Source organism: Nyctereutes procyonoides, unplaced genomic scaffold (assembly GCF_905146905.1).
Source record: "Nyctereutes procyonoides isolate TBG_1078 unplaced genomic scaffold, NYPRO_anot_genome, whole genome shotgun sequence".
Lineage (NCBI taxonomy): Eukaryota > Metazoa > Chordata > Mammalia > Carnivora > Canidae > Nyctereutes > Nyctereutes procyonoides.
The window spans coordinates 49,239,796-49,260,633 of NW_026575051.1; the positions used below are offsets into that span (position 1 = coordinate 49,239,796).

The 20,838-nt window shown below is 38.2% G+C and overlaps 1 protein-coding gene across 1 annotated transcript in view; it reads right to left on the bottom strand.

Annotated features, from left to right (window-relative positions):
- BACH2 (BTB domain and CNC homolog 2) overlaps positions 1–20,838 on the bottom strand; it is a 356,846-nt gene that overhangs the window by 69,104 nt on the left and 266,904 nt on the right. The window contains 1 exon segment of the mRNA XM_055330439.1: positions 8,372–8,626. Coding sequence (XP_055186414.1) covers positions 8,372–8,626 — 255 coding nt within the window.

A 20,838-nucleotide genomic window follows, 5' to 3' on the forward strand; every position in this document is an offset into this window, starting at 1 on the left:
CTCTGTCTTCTTTGAAATGCTTTCTTTACCTGGCTTCCAGTACACTATATATTCCTGCTTTTCCCTCTATCTCAATGGCTTTTTCTTCTTGGTCTCAAGAAGACCGACTGACTCCTCTTTATCTCTCTGACTTCTTAATTCTAAAAAGCCCCAAGATCCGAACCTAGGGCCTCTTTTTTCCTCTTTCTATCTACACTTACTCTCTTGGTGATGGTATTTTGTCTCATGGCTTTTAATATCCCCAATACTGTGGTATTAAAACTTCTATCTCCAGGCTGAACTTGTCTCATGAATTCCAACCATGCATATCCTACTGTGTACTAGATATCTCTACTTTAACACGCGTCTCAGACTTAATGTGTATGAAACAGAACTCCTAATCTCCTTCTTACCACTTAAAACCTACTTCTCCCCATCTTCACCAATCCCAGTTAATGGCAACCCCATTCTTCCAATAGCTCAGACCCTAAACCTTGGAATTCTCTTTAATTGCTCTCTTTCTCTTCTTCCATCCTATATCCATTATATAAGGAAATCTTGTAAGCTCCATTTAAAAATGTCACCAGAATCTGACACTGATCATCACTCTACTGCTATCACTCTGATCTAGGCCATTCTATCATGCCTGGGTTGCTGCCTTAGCATCTTCAGTGTTTCCCTTGCTTTTGCCTTTGCCCTCTCTTTCAATCTATTTTTTATTTCTTTTTATTTTATAGATTATTTATTATTATTTATTTATTTATTTATTTATTTATTTATGAGAGAGAGAGAGAGAGAGAGAGAGAGAGAGAGAGAGAAGCAGGCTCCATGCAGGGAGCCCGACATGGGACTTGATCCCAGGTCTCCAGGATCAGGCCCTGGGCTGGGCTAAAGGCAGTGCTAAACCACTGAGCCACCCGGGCTGCCCTTTTCATTCTTTTTAAAAGAGATTTTATTCATCTGACAGAGAGAAAGAGAGAGAGACAGAGAGAGAAAGAGAGAGAGAAAGAAGGAAGGAGAGGAGAGAAAGGAAACAAATAGGGGGAGTGGCAGGCAGAGGGAGAGGGAGAAGCAAGCTCCCTGCTGAGCAGGGAGCCCAACGCAGGCTCGATCCTAGGACCCTGGTATCATGATCTGAGCTGAAGGCAGATGCTCAGCCAAATGAGCCACCCAGGTGTGCCTCTTTCAATCTACTTTCCTATACCAATCAAAATGATCTGTGAAACTTTCCAGAAGGCCTCTCAGCTCATTCCAAGAAAAAGTAATGTATCTAAAAGGTGCACAGACTGGCCCTGTTACCTGACATGCCTCCCCTCCTATCCTACCATTTGCTCATTCTGTTACTGTGTGTCCATTATGACAAGGCCATTTTAGCCTCAGAGGCTTTCCTTGTTATTCCTTCTGCCTAGGCCACCCAGATGTCAGCATGTCTGGCTCCCTCATCTCCTTCAAGTCTCATTCAAAGTTATCCCCTTAAAAAGGTCCTTTTTAACCATCCTTTCTTTCTATGCATCTATCTACTTATCTCCTTATTGAGTATAGTTGACACAAAATGATACATTAGTTTCAGGTGTACAACATAGTCAAGAAGTTTATACATTAGTCTATGTTTACAAGTGTAGCTGCCATCTGTCACCACACACTATTACAATATCATTGTTGACCACTGTATTTAAAACTGCAGGGATCCCTGGGTGGCCCAGCGGTTTAGCACCTGCCTTCAGCCCAGGGCGTGATCCTGGAGTTCTGGGATCGAGTCCCACATCGGGCTCCCTGCATGGTGCCTGCTCCTCCCTCTGCCTGTGTCTCTGCCTCTCTCTCTCTGTGTCTCTCATGAATAAATAAATTAGATTTATTAATTAAAAAAATAAAATTGCAGAGCCCTGACATTCCTCAACCCCTTTCTGTTTTATTCTCAATCGCATCTAAGTACATATTGTATTTATATTGTCTCTCCTTCCTCTCCCCCAGTGGAATATAAACTCAGTTGTTCCCTAAGTTCATCCAATAGCTAGAGCAGTGCACCCTGGCAAATAGTAGGGCCTTGATTTGTTGAATGAAAGAAATTTGTATTTGTTGAATGAATGAAAAATGAGTGAGGGGACTCCTGAGTGGCTCAGCGGTTGGGCGTCTGCCTTTGGCTCAGGTGGTGATTCTGGGGTCCCGGGATTGAGTCCCGTATCGGGGCTCCCTGCAGGGAGCCTGCTTCTCCCTCTGCCTATGTCTCTGCCTTTCTGTGTGTGTCTCTCATGAATAAATAAATAAAATCTTTAAAAAAAAGAAAATAAATGGGTGAGGAAACAGAAGCCCAAAGAGGCTGACTGGCTTGGTTAAGATCTTATATGAAATAAGTGCCAAGGTTCAGACTGGTTTTCCCAGCAACTCATGATGGGAATGAGGCTACTGCTCCTTAAATCTACAATTTTGCCTATTACTCTTCGTCAGTTTTGTCTAGGTGGTGAACGGGGTGAGGCCAGAGGGCTGGCTCTGTGCTCTGGGGTGGGTGTTTCATTCTTTTTATCTTGGTCATGCACTCCCCAAATAACTCAATTACTGTTTCCCATCAATTCTCACCTCCCCCAAAGTTACACTCAGGCTAAGAACACTGTTGGCAAGCTGGGCGCCAGGGTTAAGTACTTTCTGTAGTATTGCACACCAAAACTACTGTCCAAAGATAATCGTGACTATCTTATTGCTTCTTTAAAAGACTGGACCTAAGCCATCCCAGAGACATTAGCAGTTTTCATCTCCTCTAAAAACCTTCAGTCAAGGAGATTCCATAATTTCCTCATCGGTCTCTGTGCTTGGCAGTACTACTACAAGAACATTCCTTATTGTACCCTGTGGTTAAGTCTTAACAACAAATGCCTTTGCTTCAGAATCCTTCTGGGTCAGTTTTCCTTTTTGTTTAGCACTGAAAAAAAATGAGATCTGCCCTAAAATGTTGAGAGAGAGAAGTGAAATAGAGAGAAAGCATAAGACAGAGATAGAAAGTGAGCCAAAGCTTGAAATATATTTATACCTAAGAGAGCATATGGTCCACCTGAAGGGGCATACTTACCCCTACCCAATAAGCTCTTTTCTGCATGAAACTTTCTCCTTCTCTAGAAGGTGAAAGACCATGGTTAGTAAACCCAAAGAAAGGTGGTAGAGCTGTGGCAATAATCTTATTTTTTCCTCCGTTGTTTTTATTTTTTTAAAGATTTTATTTATTTATTCATGAGGGAGAGAGAGAGAGAGAGAGAGAGAGAGAGAGAGAGAGAGAGAGAGAAGCAGAGACACAGGCAGAGGGAGAAGCAGGCTCCATGCAGGGAGCCTGACGTGGGACTCGATCCTGGGTCTCCAGGATCATGCCCTGGGCCGAAGGCAGACGCTTAACCTCTGAGCCACCCAGGTGTCCCTTCCTCCCTTGTTTTTAAAATATTTATTTAATTTTCACAAATAAAAATTATATATAATTAAGGTTTACAATGTGATGTTTTGATATGGATATATAAACACTATGAAATGATCACCACAATCAAACTAACTTACATATCTAACACCTCCCATGGTTCTCATTTGTGTGTGTGTGCATTTGTGTGTGTGTGTTTGGGGTGAGAACAACTGAGATCTATTCTTTTAGGAAATACAATTATATATTATTATTAACTACAGTGTCTATGCTGTACCTTAGGTTTCCAGAACTTACTCATCTTAGAACTGGAAATTTGTACCTTTTGAATAGGTACCTTTGTACCTATTTCCACTTTTGGCCCACACCCTCCCCGAAGCTTCTAATAACCACCATTTACTCTCTGTTACTATCATTTGGCTTTTTTTTAGATGCCACACAGAGTGAGATCCTGCAGTATTTGTCTTTCTATGTCTGGCTTGCACTTAGCATAATGTCCTCCAGGTTTACTCATGTTGCCGCCAACAGCAGGATTTTTTTCCTTTTTAAGACTGAATAATATTCACACACACAGCATCTTTTCTTTATCTAGTTATCTGTCAATAGACAAGTTGTTTTCACACCTTGCCTAGTGTGAATAATGCTGCAATGAACACAGGAGTGCAGGTACCTCTTCGAGATGGTGATGATATTTCTTTCAGATATATATCCAAAAAGTGGTACTGCTGGATCACCTGGCAGTTCTATTTTTAATTGTTTGAGGAACCTCCATCCTATTTTCCAGAGTGGCTGTACTGATTTACATTCCTACCAACAGTGCATAAGGGTTCCCCTTTCTCCACATCCTCGCCAATACTTGTTATCTTTTGACTTTTTGATAATAGACCTTGGCAATAACCTCTTAACAGCTGCTCTTCCTCTGGCATTCTGGGAGGGAGCCAAGCAGCCCCATAAGGATGGGGCTAATAGGCAAACCCACTGTGGGCTCCATAACTTCTAAGGAAGCACACCCCATTCCTGCCCTCTGTACTCAACACACCGTAAGACTGAACTGAACTTCATGATTGTGATGCCACTTCCAGCATGGTTGGCATCTAGCCCACAATGGTCTCCATGACTACAGCTAAGGAGGTGTTTGTTGAGCCAACTTTAATACTAATGAGCAGTGGAGTAACGGCCTTGCAATGCTTGGCACATCGAACACTTTCTCTTCATCTCTTAGCACAAAATACACTTACTAATTATACATTAAATGATCTGTTTTATTATTTAACTAAAGTACTAAGTTACAATGCCTTATGTCTTGCTTTTTGCTGATACACATTCTTGGGTGTGTTTTTCAATAGGGAGCCAACACTCAAGTTATATAAACTCTAGGGACTGTCATTCTATTTTAGAAAAAAAAAAAAACTAGAAAAGAAAAAAAAAAAGAGCAAGACATTTCAATTACTCCTTGACTTCCAGAAGGAGGCCTCTATATTTGTGTCTTTCCCTTTTAGTTTAGAGGTTACAGTGGGCACTGTAGTGGCTCTAATTTGCCAGTTATAGCATTGCCCATAGAAGTCAGGATTTTGGGGTAGAACTGCACAATTGGATAACTAGATACCAGAGCTGGGTTTGGCCTAAACTGATCAACTTAGGGAGTGGGAGCGGCACCAGTATGTATCTGGAAGTTTCACAGTCCAAGAAAGAGCTTTTGGACTCAGCCATGAGGGTCCCCTGAGGAGCACAGAGGCTGGCTAGCTAGAAGTGTAGAGGTGGGCCAAGTGTGAACAAGGCTGGGACAAACCAGAAGTTAATTTGAACTTGGTGACAGGATAATGATGAGGTTCAAAAATTTCTAAGGAGCTAATCGAATGTTTTTTTTTTTCTTACATCATATAAACCAAATGCCGATTAGTTTTAAGCAGCTACTTTCCAAGGTAATGTTTGGGATGTTTGCTTATTCATGACTTAATTCAAATTCTAAAGTCATTCACTGAGCTAAGTGGGGACAATGACTGTAGAGCCTGCAAGGACATTTCAGTGCACACACAAGGAGACGAAAACAATGCTTAGCACTTGGGGCCACAGGAGGGTGCTCTGAGCAGAGGGAGTGGGGTCTTGGAAGGAGGCCTCAGAAACAATTACAGACCACAAAGGAAAGTACCACTGTGGCTGGCTTGCATGCCACATCAGCAAGATACCTACAAGCTGGGTTACTAACAATATGAGTTCATGTTTTATAGGAAGGAAAAATATCTAATTGTATCTGAAGGTTTCAGGTTTTAATGGTTTGGAAATGTAGATAATGAAGAAACAGCAATCATTTTACATGACTAGGAAGAAAGAAAATCAACACTTAGCAAATTCCCACTTAGTTGGAACACAATCAAAAAGGCCAAATAGCAGATTTTTGTGTGATGTCTATACAATGTGCCTCTTCCTTTAAAGAGTTCCTAATGCCGGGGCGCCTGGGTGGCTCAGTCAGTTGAGCATCAGACTCTTGATTTCAGCTCAGGTCATGATTTCAGCATCTTGAAATCAAGCCCCTGGGTTGGGCTCTGGGCTCAGCAGGGAGTCTGCTTGAGATTCTTTCCCTCTGCCCCTTTATCCACACTTTTTCTCTCTCTCAAATAAGTAAGTAAATCTTAAAAAAAAAAAAAAAATAGAGTCCCTAATGTCAAGGAAATAAGTGATTTTCAGGGATTTGATCTAAAGAAACTTTCAGTTATGCCATATGCATTTATATCCTGGTTTTCTTTAAATTTTACTGCCTTGGTATTGTATTATGATAAATAATTCAAGGATTTCAGAGTTTTAGGTGTTTCTAGGGGTAGAAACTGGGGCTTAGATTGGGGGTGGGTAAAATGACTAAATCAGGATCCCAAAGCTAACTAGGGGCAGGCCAGGGCACATAGTCCACAAAGTTTTGAGATGGGGCCAGAAGTCACTGAAGAGAGACTAAATTACATATGATTTTCACTTGTAAATACATTTTAATATAACCTTTTTTGAAAATTGGTAAAAAACTTATAAATGAAATAGCTCTCAAACAGATATAGATAATAAATAAACTATAAAATCCAGCCTCTCCCCAAAACCATTCTGGATGATTGGAAGTTTTCCAAATATTTCTAGGGAATTCCAGAGTTGGACTAAATTACAAAGTTATTCTTGCTGCCCATCCAGAGAAGAAAGGGTCTTATCTTTGATGAATGCCTACTATGGGATAGAGACCATGCTGAGAACCTCTATGTTTATCATCTCATCTAACGATGGGTTAAATATTCACCCACTGATGTAGATGAGGAAAATCCAGCTCAGAATCACATCATAGCTGCCATTCCTTGGCCTTTTTTTTTTTTTTTTTAAATGATAGTCACACAGAGAGAGAGGCAGAGACACAGGCAGAGGGAGAAGCAGGCTCCATGCACCGGGAGCCTGACGTGGGATTCGATCCCGGGTCTCCAGGATCGCGCCCTGGGCCAAAGGCAGGCGCCAAACCACTGCGCCACCCAGGGATCCCTCCTTGGCCTTTTGATAGTACTTGTTACATAAGTTTCCCTCCCTACACCAGCCCCAATTACATTATCTACAACCAATTTGTCCTTTTGCCTCTGGAATTGGGATCTTTCTAGTAATCTAATTCCTAGGGATGTGAGGAGTGGTACTGGAGCCCTTTATGTGGGTACATAAAAGAGAATATTAATGAGAAAACATTGATTGCTTATGCAGTCTTCACTAAGCTGGCCACTCTCTTGCTCTGCAGGGTTAACAGCAGATGCCATTTAATAAGGGACTGGATCTGGTGAACCTTTCTGACCCCTGTGTCTTGTTTGCATATTTGTTTTTTATGTTGGATTTGGATGCCTTTCTGTGGAGCAGGTGCTTACCCCACCGTTCCTAGTATCTTATACACAGCCTGCTTTATTTATTTATATTATTTGCCAGGCCTCTGGAGGCATTTGGGTTTGTGACCCCTGGGATTTAATGCTACTTGTATTCATTAGTACCTTACTCAGGGTCATGGGGTCTTTGGTTTCTTTCAGAGTTGCTATGAAAAGTTGTGCAGTTGCTCTGGGTCACTGCACAACTCTAGGGCTCCATCCGCATAGACTATGGATTTGAGTTGTCCCTCTGGGAATTGTGCAGTGCACAGCCTGGACATACTAGTATCTATACACTATATAGATGCACAGTGAAAGATTCTGGACCTGAACACAAAGTGTAAGGCTGCTCAGTGTTACCCTTGGTCCCATGTATATGAAAGGGAGCTAAGATGATGGAAATAGAGGAACTGTATACATAGTTCAAAGGGTGACCATTTTAATGTTTTGTCATTTAAAGCCCATCTTTTAAGTTCTTGCAGCTTAGGCCATCCAACTGAATGAATACTGACTCTCAAGAGAACAGGTCCAGCTACCAGTGTCCCTAAAGTACAGATATAACTGTACTCACTTAAGTAATTAAGAAACATGAGCAGGGTATTTTCAACAATGGTGAGAAAAACAAGTTTGCACTTCTTAGAATCCTACTATATTAACTGTGAAAATTACTGATTGCTTTTACTTTTCCCCCAGGCAAGGAAGGTGCTGTGAATACTCTCATTCTTTTACTCTCAAGGGAAATCAAGTGTTCTTTCAACCATTTGAAAGAGAAAAATCATAGCCACGGTCTCAGTGACTCAGATCCCACATCTAGGACTATAACAAACTTTGGCTGTACTACTCAAAACCTGAAGAGTAAGTGAACTAGAAACTACAAGTGGCCGTGAGCCACAGGTGAGGTTCAGTTCCCTTACAGAAAGATGCTCTGCTCAAGATTCATGCCTCCGAGACTTTAAGTGCATCAAACAGAAACTGGCTATGCCATGAACCTAACAGTGTTGGTGATATGGACATCAGTCCCTGGGCAGGAATGTGGCCCAGGATCCACCTTTTAGCTCCTACTTAGCCGACTGTCTACAAGTTAATAAACCTCCATGAGCAACCACACAAACAAACCAAAGTACTGTACCTCCTCAGGCAAGCTGACCACCAAGTCATTTTTCGTCTGTCCAACCAGCGCCTGCCAGAAATATTCACTGCATGCGGCCAGCACAGCCCGGTGGGCCCGGAACTCCTTCCTTTCCACGATCAGAGTCACGTCACAGAGAATATCCTTTTTCCGCTGGTCATTGAGGCCCAGGAGGATGTTGGTGCAGTGGACTGTGGACTCATACACATACATGGGGGAGTCAGGCTTCTCATCCACAGACATGCCGTTCACACCCTGAAAGAAAGAAAGGCTGGGTCAGATGCAGGAAGTGAGAAGAATGTCACAGTTCCTGTGTCCCATTGCCATGAGCCAGGTGAAAAGGAGAATTGTCCATTAGCATATTCAGGCTCAGCACAATGAGCTCAGAAAACGCATCTGGGAAGTCATGTTCAATGGCTAGTTTTCAATCCTTTCCACTTACTATGTCCTTTTACCCCATGGAAACAACCTGGGTCTCTTCTTAAAACCCCCAAAACATTTAAAACACATACGTACTCTAAAACTTGGTAGTTTTGATTTTGTTAGCTGACTGAAAAGGAACTTCCACATATATATGGTCCCAATTCAAGTACTGTTTGAGCTTTGTGTTAAGGGGAAATGAATAATTTTGAAGTATTTGTAATGCTCTCTTGATGAAGTACACATAAGCTCCTAGGTTGACATATGGCTAAGATGCCAAACTGAATGAATAAATATCTAATCACAATACATAACTGAACACGTGAAATAAACTGTATGTGTACTAAAGTGTAGATATAGAGAGCTATGGCAATTGCCCTCCACTTAAAGACAAAGCACAACCAACATAATGCTCTTGTTGCTCACAAAAAGCTCTTGAAAAGAAGTGGACTTTTATCCATTATCCATTATCCCAGCAGACTTGATATATATCCTCTTTAAGGAAACAAAATATATCACATGAAGAGTCATAAAAAAATATATACCCACAGTGAAGATTACTTTTACAAAAGAGTTCTTATAAGTAGATACTTCAAAAGTAGTATCTGTAATTAATTTACATAACAGTTTTTCAGTAATGTCTACTACTAGTATGAATTCCAATAAAGTTTTACTTTTCTTTTGCTTCATTCTTATTTAACACGCAATAAATTGTATGTATTTACAGTGGGTGGTTTGATAGGTGGTTTTGGCGTATGTATGCAACTGTGAAACCATCATCACTATCAAGACAGGGAACATATCCTTCACCGTCAAAATATCTATGTCCCTTAGTAGTATTTCCCTTGCACCTCTCTGAGCCCCACCCCCTGAAAACACACGTCTGCTTCTTAACAGTATATATTAGTTCGCAGTTTTTATATTTTATGTAAATGGAATCATACAGATTGTATTCTTTTACGTCTGGCTTCTTTTACTCAGGATAGTTATTTTGCAATTCATGCATGTTTTTGTGTGCATCAAACAGTTGTTCCTTTATTGCTGAGTACTGTTCCATTGTATGGATACAGCACAATTTTTTATCCATTCATCTACTGGCAGATATTTGGGTGTTTCCAGTTTTGGGCTATTACAAATAAAGCTATCAATTAGTGTATAAATATCTGTATGAACAAACGCTTTCATTTCTCTTGTGTAAATCCCTAGAGGTAGAATGGATGGATCATTTGGCATGTGTAAGTCTAACTTTCTGAGAGACTATCCCTGTTTTCTACAGCGGTTGTAGCATTTCACATTTCAAAAGCAGTGTATGAGAGTTCCAGTTCTTTCACATTCTTGCCACCACTTGTTATACTCAGTCTTTCTACTTTTGGCCATTCTAATAAATATACCGTGTTATCTCTTTGTGGTTTTAATATGTTTTTCTCTAATGACTGCAGAAGCTGAGCATCTTTCGTGTACTTATTTGCCATCTATTTACGTTCTCTGTTGTTTCCTGATTATTGAGTTTTGAGCATTCTTTATATACTCTAAATAAAAGTCCTTTCTCAATATGTGATTTGCAAGTATTTTCTCCAAGTCTGTAGCTTGCCTTTTCATTCTCTTAACAGTGTTTTTCAAGGAGCGGAAAATCTTCTGAAGACCAGTTGAGAATTTTTTTCTTTTCTTTTTTTTTTAATTTTTTTTTATTTATTTATGATAGTCATACAGAGAGAGAGACAGAGAGAGGCAGAGACACAGGCAGAGGGAGAAGCAGGCTCCATGCACCGGGAGCCCGACGTGGGACTCGATCCCGGGTCTCCAGGATCACGCCCTGGGGCCAAAGGCAGGCGCCAAACCGCTGCGCCACCCAGAGATCCCCGAGAATTTTTTTCTTTTATGGATTATGCTTTTGGTAGTATATCTAAAAAATCTTTGCCTAAACCAAAGTCACATCTTGTCTTCAGATTTATACCTAGATGGAAATATTCTTAATGATTTTTTAAAAGATTTTATTTATCTATCTGTGTATGAGAGAGAGAGAGAGAGAGAGAGAGAGAGAGAGAGAGAGAGAGAGAGGCAGAGACACAGGCAGAGGGAGAAGCAGGCTCCATGCAGGGAGTCTGATGTGGGATTTGATCCCGGGACTCCAGGATCACGCCCTGAGCTGAAGGCAGATGTTTTAACCGCCGAGCCACCCAGGTATCCCGATTTTGATTTTCAATTTAAATTCTTGTTTTTCACCATTACTAGTATACAGTAATATAAATTATTTTTGTTTATTGATCTTGTATCCTGCAATTTTGCCTAACTTGGTTATTAGTTCTCACAGCCTTTTCTTTTTTGGTACGTAACATAGATTTTCTACAAAGAATAAAACATGTATGTTGTCTGTGAATGAAGACATTTTATTTTCTTTCCAATCTGTATGATTTCAATGTTTTTTTTTCTTGCCTTACTACATTGGCTAGAACCTCTAGTGCAATGTTGAATGTAAGTGGTAAGAGTAAACATCCTTACCTTGTTTCTGATTTTAGAGGAACACTTTATCCTTTCTCTGTTATTTATGATGGTGGGTCTATGTGCTTCATAGAAGCCCCTATTGAGTTGAGGAAATTTTTTTCTATTCCTATTTGCTAGGAATTTAAAAAAAAATCAGGAATGGATTCTGGAGTTTTTGTTAAGTGTGTTTCTGCATGTATTGATAATCACATAGTTTTCCTTTTTAAATATGTTAATATGAATAATGATTGATTTTTGAATGTTAAATCAATCATGCATCTCTAAAATAAGCTCCATTTGACCATAATGTATTTGTCTTGTTACACAATGTTGGATTCAATTTTTTACCATTTTGCTAAGAATTTTTCCATCTATGCCCATGTGGGATATCAGTCTGTAGTTTTCTTTTCATATATATATTTTTTTAATCAGGGTAATGCTGGTCTCACAAAATAAGTTGGAAAATAGTTCTTCCTCTTCAGTTTTCTAGAAGAAATTTTGTAGAATTGATATAATTTCTTCCTTAAATATTTGGTAGAATTTATCTGTGAAGTCTCCTTGGCCTGGAGTTTTAACTACAAATTCAATTTTTTAAAAAAATTCTCAAATTCATTGGCACCAAGTTGTACATAATATTTCCTTAATTTTCTTTTAATATCAGTAGAATCTGTATTGAAGCTCACTTTCCTGATATGGGGAATTTGTGTCATCTTTTTTTTTTTTTCTGATCAGTTTGGCTAGGGGTTTATTAATTTTATCACCATTCCCAAGGAACTAGCTTTTTGTTAAATTGATTCTTCTTAATGTTCTCTTTTTTATTACATTGATTTCTGCTCTTGTATCCTTTCTTCTGCTTACTTTAGGTTTTAATTTGTTCTTTTTTCTTGCCTTTTATTATTTTTTAAATTTTAACTCCAGTATAGTTAACATGCAGTATTTTATTAGTTTCAAGTGTAAAATATAATTATTCAACAATTCTATATAATGTATACTCAGTGCTCATTATGATGTGTACTCTTAATCCCCCTCACCTATTTCATCCATTATCCCCAACCCCACCCCCTACTTTCTCTTTGGTAACCATCAGCTTGTTCTCTATAGTTAGGCATTTTTTTTTTTGGTTTATCTTTTTTATTCTTTTGTTTTGTTTCTTAAATTACACATATAAGTGAAATCATATGGCATTTCTTTCTCTGACTTATGTCACTTAGCATTAAACTCTCAGATTCCACCCATGTTATTGCAGATAGCAAGATTTTTCTTTTTTATGGCTGAGTAATATTTCATTCCCACCCCCCCCCACCCCACATCTTTATCTATTCATCTCTCGACAGACATTTGGGTGCTTCCATAATTTGGCTACTGTAAATAGTGCTGCAATAAACACAGGGGTACATATATCCTTTTGAATTAGTGTTTTCGTATTCTTTGGGTAAATATCCAGTAGTGGGATTATTGGATTATATGATAGTTCTATTCTTAAATTTTTGAGGAACCTCCATAATGTTTTCCACAATGACTGCACCCAGTTTACCTTTCCACCAGCAGTGCAAGAGGAGTCCTTTTTCTCCACATCCTTGCCAACATTTGCTGTTTCTTGTGGTTTTGATTTTAGCTGTTCTGACAGGTGTGATGTGACATCATATTGTAGTTTTAATTTGCATTTCCCTGATGATTGGTGATATTGAGCATCTATTCATGTCTATTGGCCATCTGGATGTCTTTGGAAAAATGTCTGTTCATGTCTTTGGCCCATTTTTAAATCAGATTGGTTTTTGGGTTGAACTTTATAAGTTCTTTATATATTTTGGATACTAAACCTTTACCAGATATGTCATTTGGAAATATCTTCTCCCATTCAGTAGGTTGTCTTTTAGTTTTGTTGACTGTTTCCTTTGCTGTGCAGAAGGTTTTTATTTTTATGTAATCTCAATAGTTTATTTTTGCTTTTGTTTCCCTTGCCTCAGGACACATATCTAGAAAAATGTTGCTAAGGCAGATGTCAGAGAAATTACTGCCTGTGCTCTCTTCTAGGATTTTTAACAGTTTTGGGTCTCACATTTAGGTCCTTAATCCATTTTGAGTTTATTTTTGTGTGTTGTGTAAGAAAGTAGTCCAGTTTTATTCTTTTGCATGTAGCCTTTCAGTTTTCCCAACACCATTTGAATGAAATTGTTTTTTCCCATTGCATATTTTTGCCTCCTTTGTCAAAGATTAATTGACCATTAATTTGCTCTTTTCTCAGTTTCCAAAGGTGAAAGTTGAGTTCATTGATCTGAGATCTTTCATCCTTTCTAAGAAAAGTTTTAATGCTCTACATTTCACTCTAAGTACTGCTTTATCAGCATCTCAGAAATTTTGAAATGAACTTTTATTTTCACTAATTTTAAAATGCTTTCTAATTTCCTTTTTGCTTTCTTCCTTAATGTATAAATCATTTGGAAATGTTAGTTTCCAAACATTTGAAGGAGTTTCCAGATATCTTTCAGTTATTGTTTTCTGATTTAATTCCATTGTGGTCAGAGAACAAATTTTGAATGACTTTAATCCTTTTAGTTTTTGGAGACTTGTCTTATATCCCAGAATATGGTCTATCTTGGTAAATATTCCAAGATACTTGAAAGGAATGTGTGTTCTGTTGTTGGCTGGAGTGTTCTGTAAATGTCAATTAAGTCAAATTGTATAATAAATGTTGTTCAAATCTTCTATTTCTTTACTAATTTTCTGTTCATGGGTTCTATTAAGGTATTGAGAAGAGTCGCTGAAATTTCTAATTATAATTGTACATTTATCTACCAGTTTTTGCTCCATGCAGTTTGAAATCCTGTTATTAGATACATACATGGTTAGAATTTTTATTTTCTCTTGCAATATTTATTCTATCACAACATGACTTTTTAATTCCTGGAAATGTTATTTGCTTCAAAATCTAATTTGTCTGATATTAATACAGTCACTTCAGCTTTTTTTTTTGATTAGTGTTAGCATAGTATATCTTTTCCCCTACTTATCCTTTTAACCTATCTGTGTCTTTATATTTAAAGTGTATTTCTTGTAGGCAGCATATAGTTGAGTCTTGGTTTTAAAAAAAAATCCAAGCAAGGGGTGCCTCAGTGGCACAGTCAATTAAGCATCAGACTCTTGCTTTTGGCTCAGATCATGAGACTGAGCCCTGCATTGGGCTCTGCTGTTTAAGACTCTCTCCCCCTCTCCTCCTCCTCACCACACCTACTTTCTCTCTGTAAAATAAATACGCAAATCTTTAAAAAAAAAATCAAATCTGAAAAAATCCAATCTAATAATCTCTGACTTTTAATTCTGGTACTTACATCATTTGCATTTAATGTTATTACGGATTTGGCAGGGTTCAGATACACCATTTTGAAACTTGTTCTCTTTGTTCTTTGTTCCCTTTCCCCTCACTCTCTGTTTTTGTATTAACAGTATTTGTTATAATTCAAGCTTATCCCCTTTATTGGCATGTTGTTTTGTTATTTTATTAGTCACCTAGGGTTTATAATATGCTTCTTTAAATTATCACAATATATCTTCAAGTAATATTACACCACTTCAGATAGAGTAAGAACCTTACAATAATATGCTTCCATTTCTCCTTTCTTGGTGATGCATTTTACTTCCGCAAATGTTATAAACCCCACACTACACTGTTATTATTTTTGTTTAAACAATTATCTCTTACAGAGATTTAAATAGCAAGAGAATAAGGTGTGCACACACACACACACACACTTTTCTTTAGCCTGAAGTACTTCCTTTAATATGACTGGTAGTGTGGATATGTTGGTGTCTTAGTCACCCTGGGCTGTCATAGCAAAATAGTAGAAACTGGGTAACTTAAATAACAGTATTTCTTTCTCATAGTTCTTTAGGCTGGGAATTCCAAGATCAAGGTGCCAGCTGATTTGATTCTTTGGTGAGGGCTCTCTTCTTGACTTGTGGATAGCTACCTTCTCACTATGTCTTTGCATAGGGAAGAGGCAGAGCTTTAATCTTTGTCTTCTTATCCTAGGGGCTCCATCCTCATGACTTCCTCTAAACCTAATTGCTTTCCAAAGGCCCCATCTCCAAATACTACTGCAGTGGGGTTAGGGCTTTTGGGGGTGGACATAAGCATTCAGTCCATCATAGTTGGTGATGAATTCTTTCAGTGTTTATTTATCTTAAAAAGTGTGTTGCCTTCCTTTTTGAAGGCAGATACAGAGGTGAGGTACAGATTCTAGGTAGGCATTTTTTTTTCTGTTCAGTACTTTAAAAAATGTCATTGCACTATCTTTTCATTTGCATGGTTTCCAATGAAAAATCCGCCTTTATCCTTATCTCTGTTCCTCTATACGTAATGTCCTTTTTCCTTCTAGCTACTTTTAAGATTCTTTATCACTTGTTTTGAGCAATTGGATTATGATGTACTTTGGTGTAGTTTTTTTCAAGGTTTTTGAACTTTTCGAATGGGTGGTTAGAGTTTTCACCAAATTTGGATGCAAGTCAGACATTATTATCTCGACTACCTGAATGTAGACTATCTGAAATTGTCCTGTAGCTCATTAATGCTCTGTACATTTCTCTTTCTGGTAGTCTCTTTTCTCTGTGTGTTTCATTTGGGACAGTTTCTATTGATAGGCCTTCAAGTTCACTAATCCTTTCTTCTGCAATATCTAATCTGCCATTAATGCCTTTTACAGTAATTTTCATCTCAGAAATTGGGGCTGTCATCTCTAAAAGTTTAATTTGGGTCCTTTTTACATCTCCCATGACTCTACTTAGTCAATCACTGCTCCAACTTCTTGAACACTTGGAATATAGTTATAATGACTATCTCTCTCTGTTAATTCTAACATCTGTGTCAATTCTGGTTTAGTTTTGATTGCTAGTTCTCTTCATTAGGAGTCATATATCTCTGCTTCTGTGTATGCCTGGAAATTTTTTATTGGAGCCAGACATTTCGAATTTTACCTTGTTGGATGCTTGATATTTGTGTGTTCTTATTAATATTCTTAAGCTTTGTCTTAGGACTCTGCTGAGTTATATGGAGACAGTTCAGTCCTCCAGGTTTAGCTTTTGAGATGTTAGGTGGGAACAGCAGCATTTAATCTAGAACTCCTTATTCTCCACTACTAATTCAAGACTCTTCTGAGTATTTTACCCAATGCCCCTTGAATTATGGGTTTTCTAGTCTGGCTGAGAGGGATGAGTATTATTCCTGAACCTCTGTGAGCTCCAAGTACTGTTTCTTCTAATTGTTTCAGGTGGTTCTTTCCCTATTTTTGGTATTTTTCTCACACACATGTGCTATTAAGTACTTTGCACAATAATTAAGGAAAACCCTCTGCAGATCTCTGGAGTTTTCTCTCTGTGAAGCTCTCTCTTCTTTGCTACCCTACTTTGTGAAGGCCACCGCAGTCCCTTTTGATTATTAGCTCTGTCTCCTCCACTCAGGAGTCAGCCATGATCTTCTTTGGTTTCTCTTTCCCCTGCCATTGTCTGGAAACATTCTCAAAACAGTAAGCTAGGCTCAGATTGTTTTCCTTCTTTTAGGGATCAGTGTCCTTTGTTGCCTCATGTCCAATATCTTGAAAAGCTTTTTGATATATTTTATTTGTTTTTATAGTTGCTTCAGGTGGAAGTAAATTTAGTAAACCTAGTACCTGTCTCTCCATCTTGGCTGGAAGTAAAAATCCTGGATTTAGTCTTTATGTTATAGTTACACCAAGCACATTACAAACAATAATTTATCACTTTGCTAACCATACAGTATAAAGTTTGCTCTACTATAAATGATGATTTGTAAGATGTAATTTACAAAATATTTCTGCAAAAAATAACTTTTAGTCCTTTGTATTCCAATGAAATAAAGTATCTGTAAGCTTTATAATCTAGAATCATCTTTTATGCAATAAGAATAGCATTTTAAATGTCACAATTCAGTTACAATGACCATAAGCCATGGAACAAGACTGAGTTTGCATGGCTTCTGTTTTTATGACTAATTACTACTGAATTCTTTTTTTTTGTTCCTTTTTTTTAATAAATTAATTTTTATTGGTGTTCAATTTACCAACATACAGAATAACACCCAGTGCTCATCCCGTCAAGTGTCCCCTTCAGTGCCCGTCACCCATTCACCCCCACCCCCCGCCCTCCTCCCCTTCCACCACCCCTAGTTCGTTTCCCAGAGTTAGGAGTCTTTATGTTCTGTGTCCCTTTCTGATATTCCGAACACATTTCTTCTCCCTTCCCTTATATTCCCTTTCACTATTCTGAATTCTTTTTTTACCTAGTAAGAAGACAAATATTTTTTCTTTTTTCCCCATTTTCCCAAGATTAAATGATTATTTAAAAAGTACGTTACATTGCATAGAAGTCAACATTCTTTCCCATAATTCTGTGCATCTGGGGCTATAATAATGTTACTGTCCCTCCCCCATATCTTCAAATTAACATTTTCAGGTCACAACAGTAAGTCTTCCCAAAGGGGACCTTCTATAAAAACAAGGTATTTCTTTGGCTTATATTTCCCTCTTTTTGTAGCATGAGCCAGAACTCTATTCAAAAGTATATATATTGGGGAGTAATGAGGGAATTCACCAGCAAGCCCACAGTTGTTGACATTCATAAAATTAGAGACAAGCACAACATACTGGAAAAAAATCCTGTCAACATACTGGCAAAAAAAATCCTGTCAAATCCTTAATTAAGTCTTTAATGAAACAAGAAATGAACGAAAGTCAAAAGAGAAATGAAAGTGAGGTGCAGTTGAAGAAGGAGTATACCTGGAATCTAAGTCTTTTGATCCAGCTCTAGCACTGACCAGTTTTGTGGATTTTGGATAAACTGCCTAACTTTCTCTGGACCTGCTTCCATATTTGTAAAATGAAAAGCCTAAACTAGAAGATCAGCAAAGTTGTTATATATCTACAATTCTCTGAGTCTTAGAGTCTATAAAAGAAATGTCTAATTGGTCACAGGGAGTGGGTCATTGTCACTTTAGTTGAGAGAAACTAGCTTTCTTTGGCTTTATTAAGACCATTTATATACCCTATTTTATTGTTGCTAATGTTGCATGACTTAAAAGAAACTGCCTCTGCAGAGGCGATTACAGGGAATGGGATGGAGGGCATAAAGGAAAAAAACAAAATCTTCTGGGACAGAAGGAACTAGTACCCCAACCCCTGCTCTCATAGGTTACAAATTAGAAAGATCTGTCTGGATAGAGCATGATATCTCTGAGTAAATGGAGAAGAACAGGTTAAGTCCCTTGAGCTGTAATTACCTTTCAGAAATGGGAGAATCCAAATACAGGAAGACATTTTGGCACAACATGTGGTGCTAATGTTATTAGCTCTTTTAGTGCTAGACATTTTAGCCCATAGGTTTGTTCTGAGAACCATGGCTGGGTAAGGGAGTATAAACTGAAAGAATTATGTCACCTGGAAACCCAGTGTGGAGTTCCACTGAGGTCTGAGTGGGGGCCTGACTGCTATACAGCAGCATTGGATGAGAGTCTACCCCACCAGGGGGGAAGGAGTCATCAACAGTGGTAAAGCCAAGGCAGTGGGTGGGATCTCAGATGCCAGTTCACATGCTTGATGGTCTCTCTCTGGTCTAAGATATCTAGTGGGGGGGCGGGGGCTCAAGGAATGATTCAATATCCTACTATAGGGCAGGTTTGGGAAAATAAAGGGGTAATGGCAATATATGCTCCCCAAGTTAATGCAGAAGCTATGATAGTCACATGAACATGGATGTCTGCTTTTTGGGTTAAACCTTCCAGAGAGTTTTAGAAGACACTTAAAACAGATTAGATCTTTTCGTCAAATGGTATAATCTAAAATCTATCATTCTCATGAAGCTATTGCTAGACTTTAACCTGTCTGAGGATTTTCTTGCTTTTATTACATTATTCCTGGATAATCCTTCCTTATGCCATGCCAGCACCACTCTCTTCCTCTTGGCCTTTACATTCCAATTGGATCTTATCACACCCCTCACTGTTGGCCCCTCTTCAAGCATAATGGAACATACTGTTTCTTCTTCTTTTAGAAATCAGTCAGCCCTTCTCATCCTCCAGTTATCATGGGTGCTCTTCTAGGAACTCCCTCCAATTTGTCTGTTTTTGACTCACCAATACCAACGTGAATTCTGTTTCTCCTATCACTGCATTATGTCCCATTAATTTTTTTTCCACTTGCCTTGCTAATATTAATTAAAAAAAAAACATTTTCCCTCCTAATGCCGCAAATCCTGAAATCTGCAGCAGGACCCATGGGATCTAAGAATGAAATACTTTGTAGTGAGTAACAGAGCCCAGAATAGCATGTAGGAGTCTGACAGCCAGTCTTTACACTAAGCATTAGACAATGTGTTAAAGTGTGTAGACATTAGCTGAAATCAGATTGTAAGGAAGCTTTCCAAAGGTTCTGATTTGGGTTTTGGCTGGATCTCTTTCTTCTTTTTGTAGGCCAAAAAACCCAGCTGCACATGTACATACACATATACCCCAATCATCTTATCATATGGTTCAGCAATAAAAGTTAATTACTATTATTTTACCATAATATGCTCATTCCATCAAAAAACCACACAGACCACAACTCTTATCAGTCAAAGATATAATATTAATGAGTAGAGACTCATGTATTCACTTACTCATTCAGTTTTCATTCATTATTGGTTCATATTCAGAACTTAAAACATCTAACACTTAGTTCTGAAGGTTAAAAGTATAAATCGAAAAACCAGAAAGAAAAAAAAAAATCTACAGTGGGAAATGTGAAAAGCTGAAATTCACAAAAAAGTAGAATGTTAAGGTTTTTCAGACAACCTGTCATGTCTAGAATGGTTCACATGAAAAGAAATGAATACGCCTTGCAGGTAATGATAAAGACCAAATTGTAAACCATTTCATTTGAAATTCCAACCACATTTCCCATAGAAACAGGGCATTAAGTAAATACTTCTGTGAATCACACACTAAATTATTTAGTAATTGCTGAGTAAATTCCTGCTCTTATCAAGCATGCTTTTTTTAAAAAGTTATTTACAATGAAACTATAAGGGTTAGTTTTTATAAAAGAAAGTTATCAAGTCTATAGAAATTTTAGAGTGCATAGTGCCATTAAAATTACTAAGTTATTGCTTTTGGATTGGAAGCACTTTTCAATTGCATCAAGACTCAAACTTCTTACTTAAAGTGGAAAGCAATCCAATTTCAGTATTTTATAATGGAAAACTGCAGTGCCTGTCATTTAATGTCTCTAATGCCTTAGATAGCTAGAGTAAGGGCCTGACATTGAGCAGCTAAAACGTTCCGTGTTCTTTATTTACTCAAACACTCCATCTGCGTGTGTGCTCGTCAGTGCCAAGGGAACTGAAATTTAAGGCTGCTGTTAGAAGGAAGCACTTGCAATTGTATCGTCGAATCCTTAATAGCTCTGAATGGTTCTCGTACTTCAACATAAACTTCCATCTTCTTTGACCTTTTGGGAGGAAGTTCAATTTACTGACACAGTTTGTGACAATGGTTTTTACTGTACAGTAGAAAAAAATAC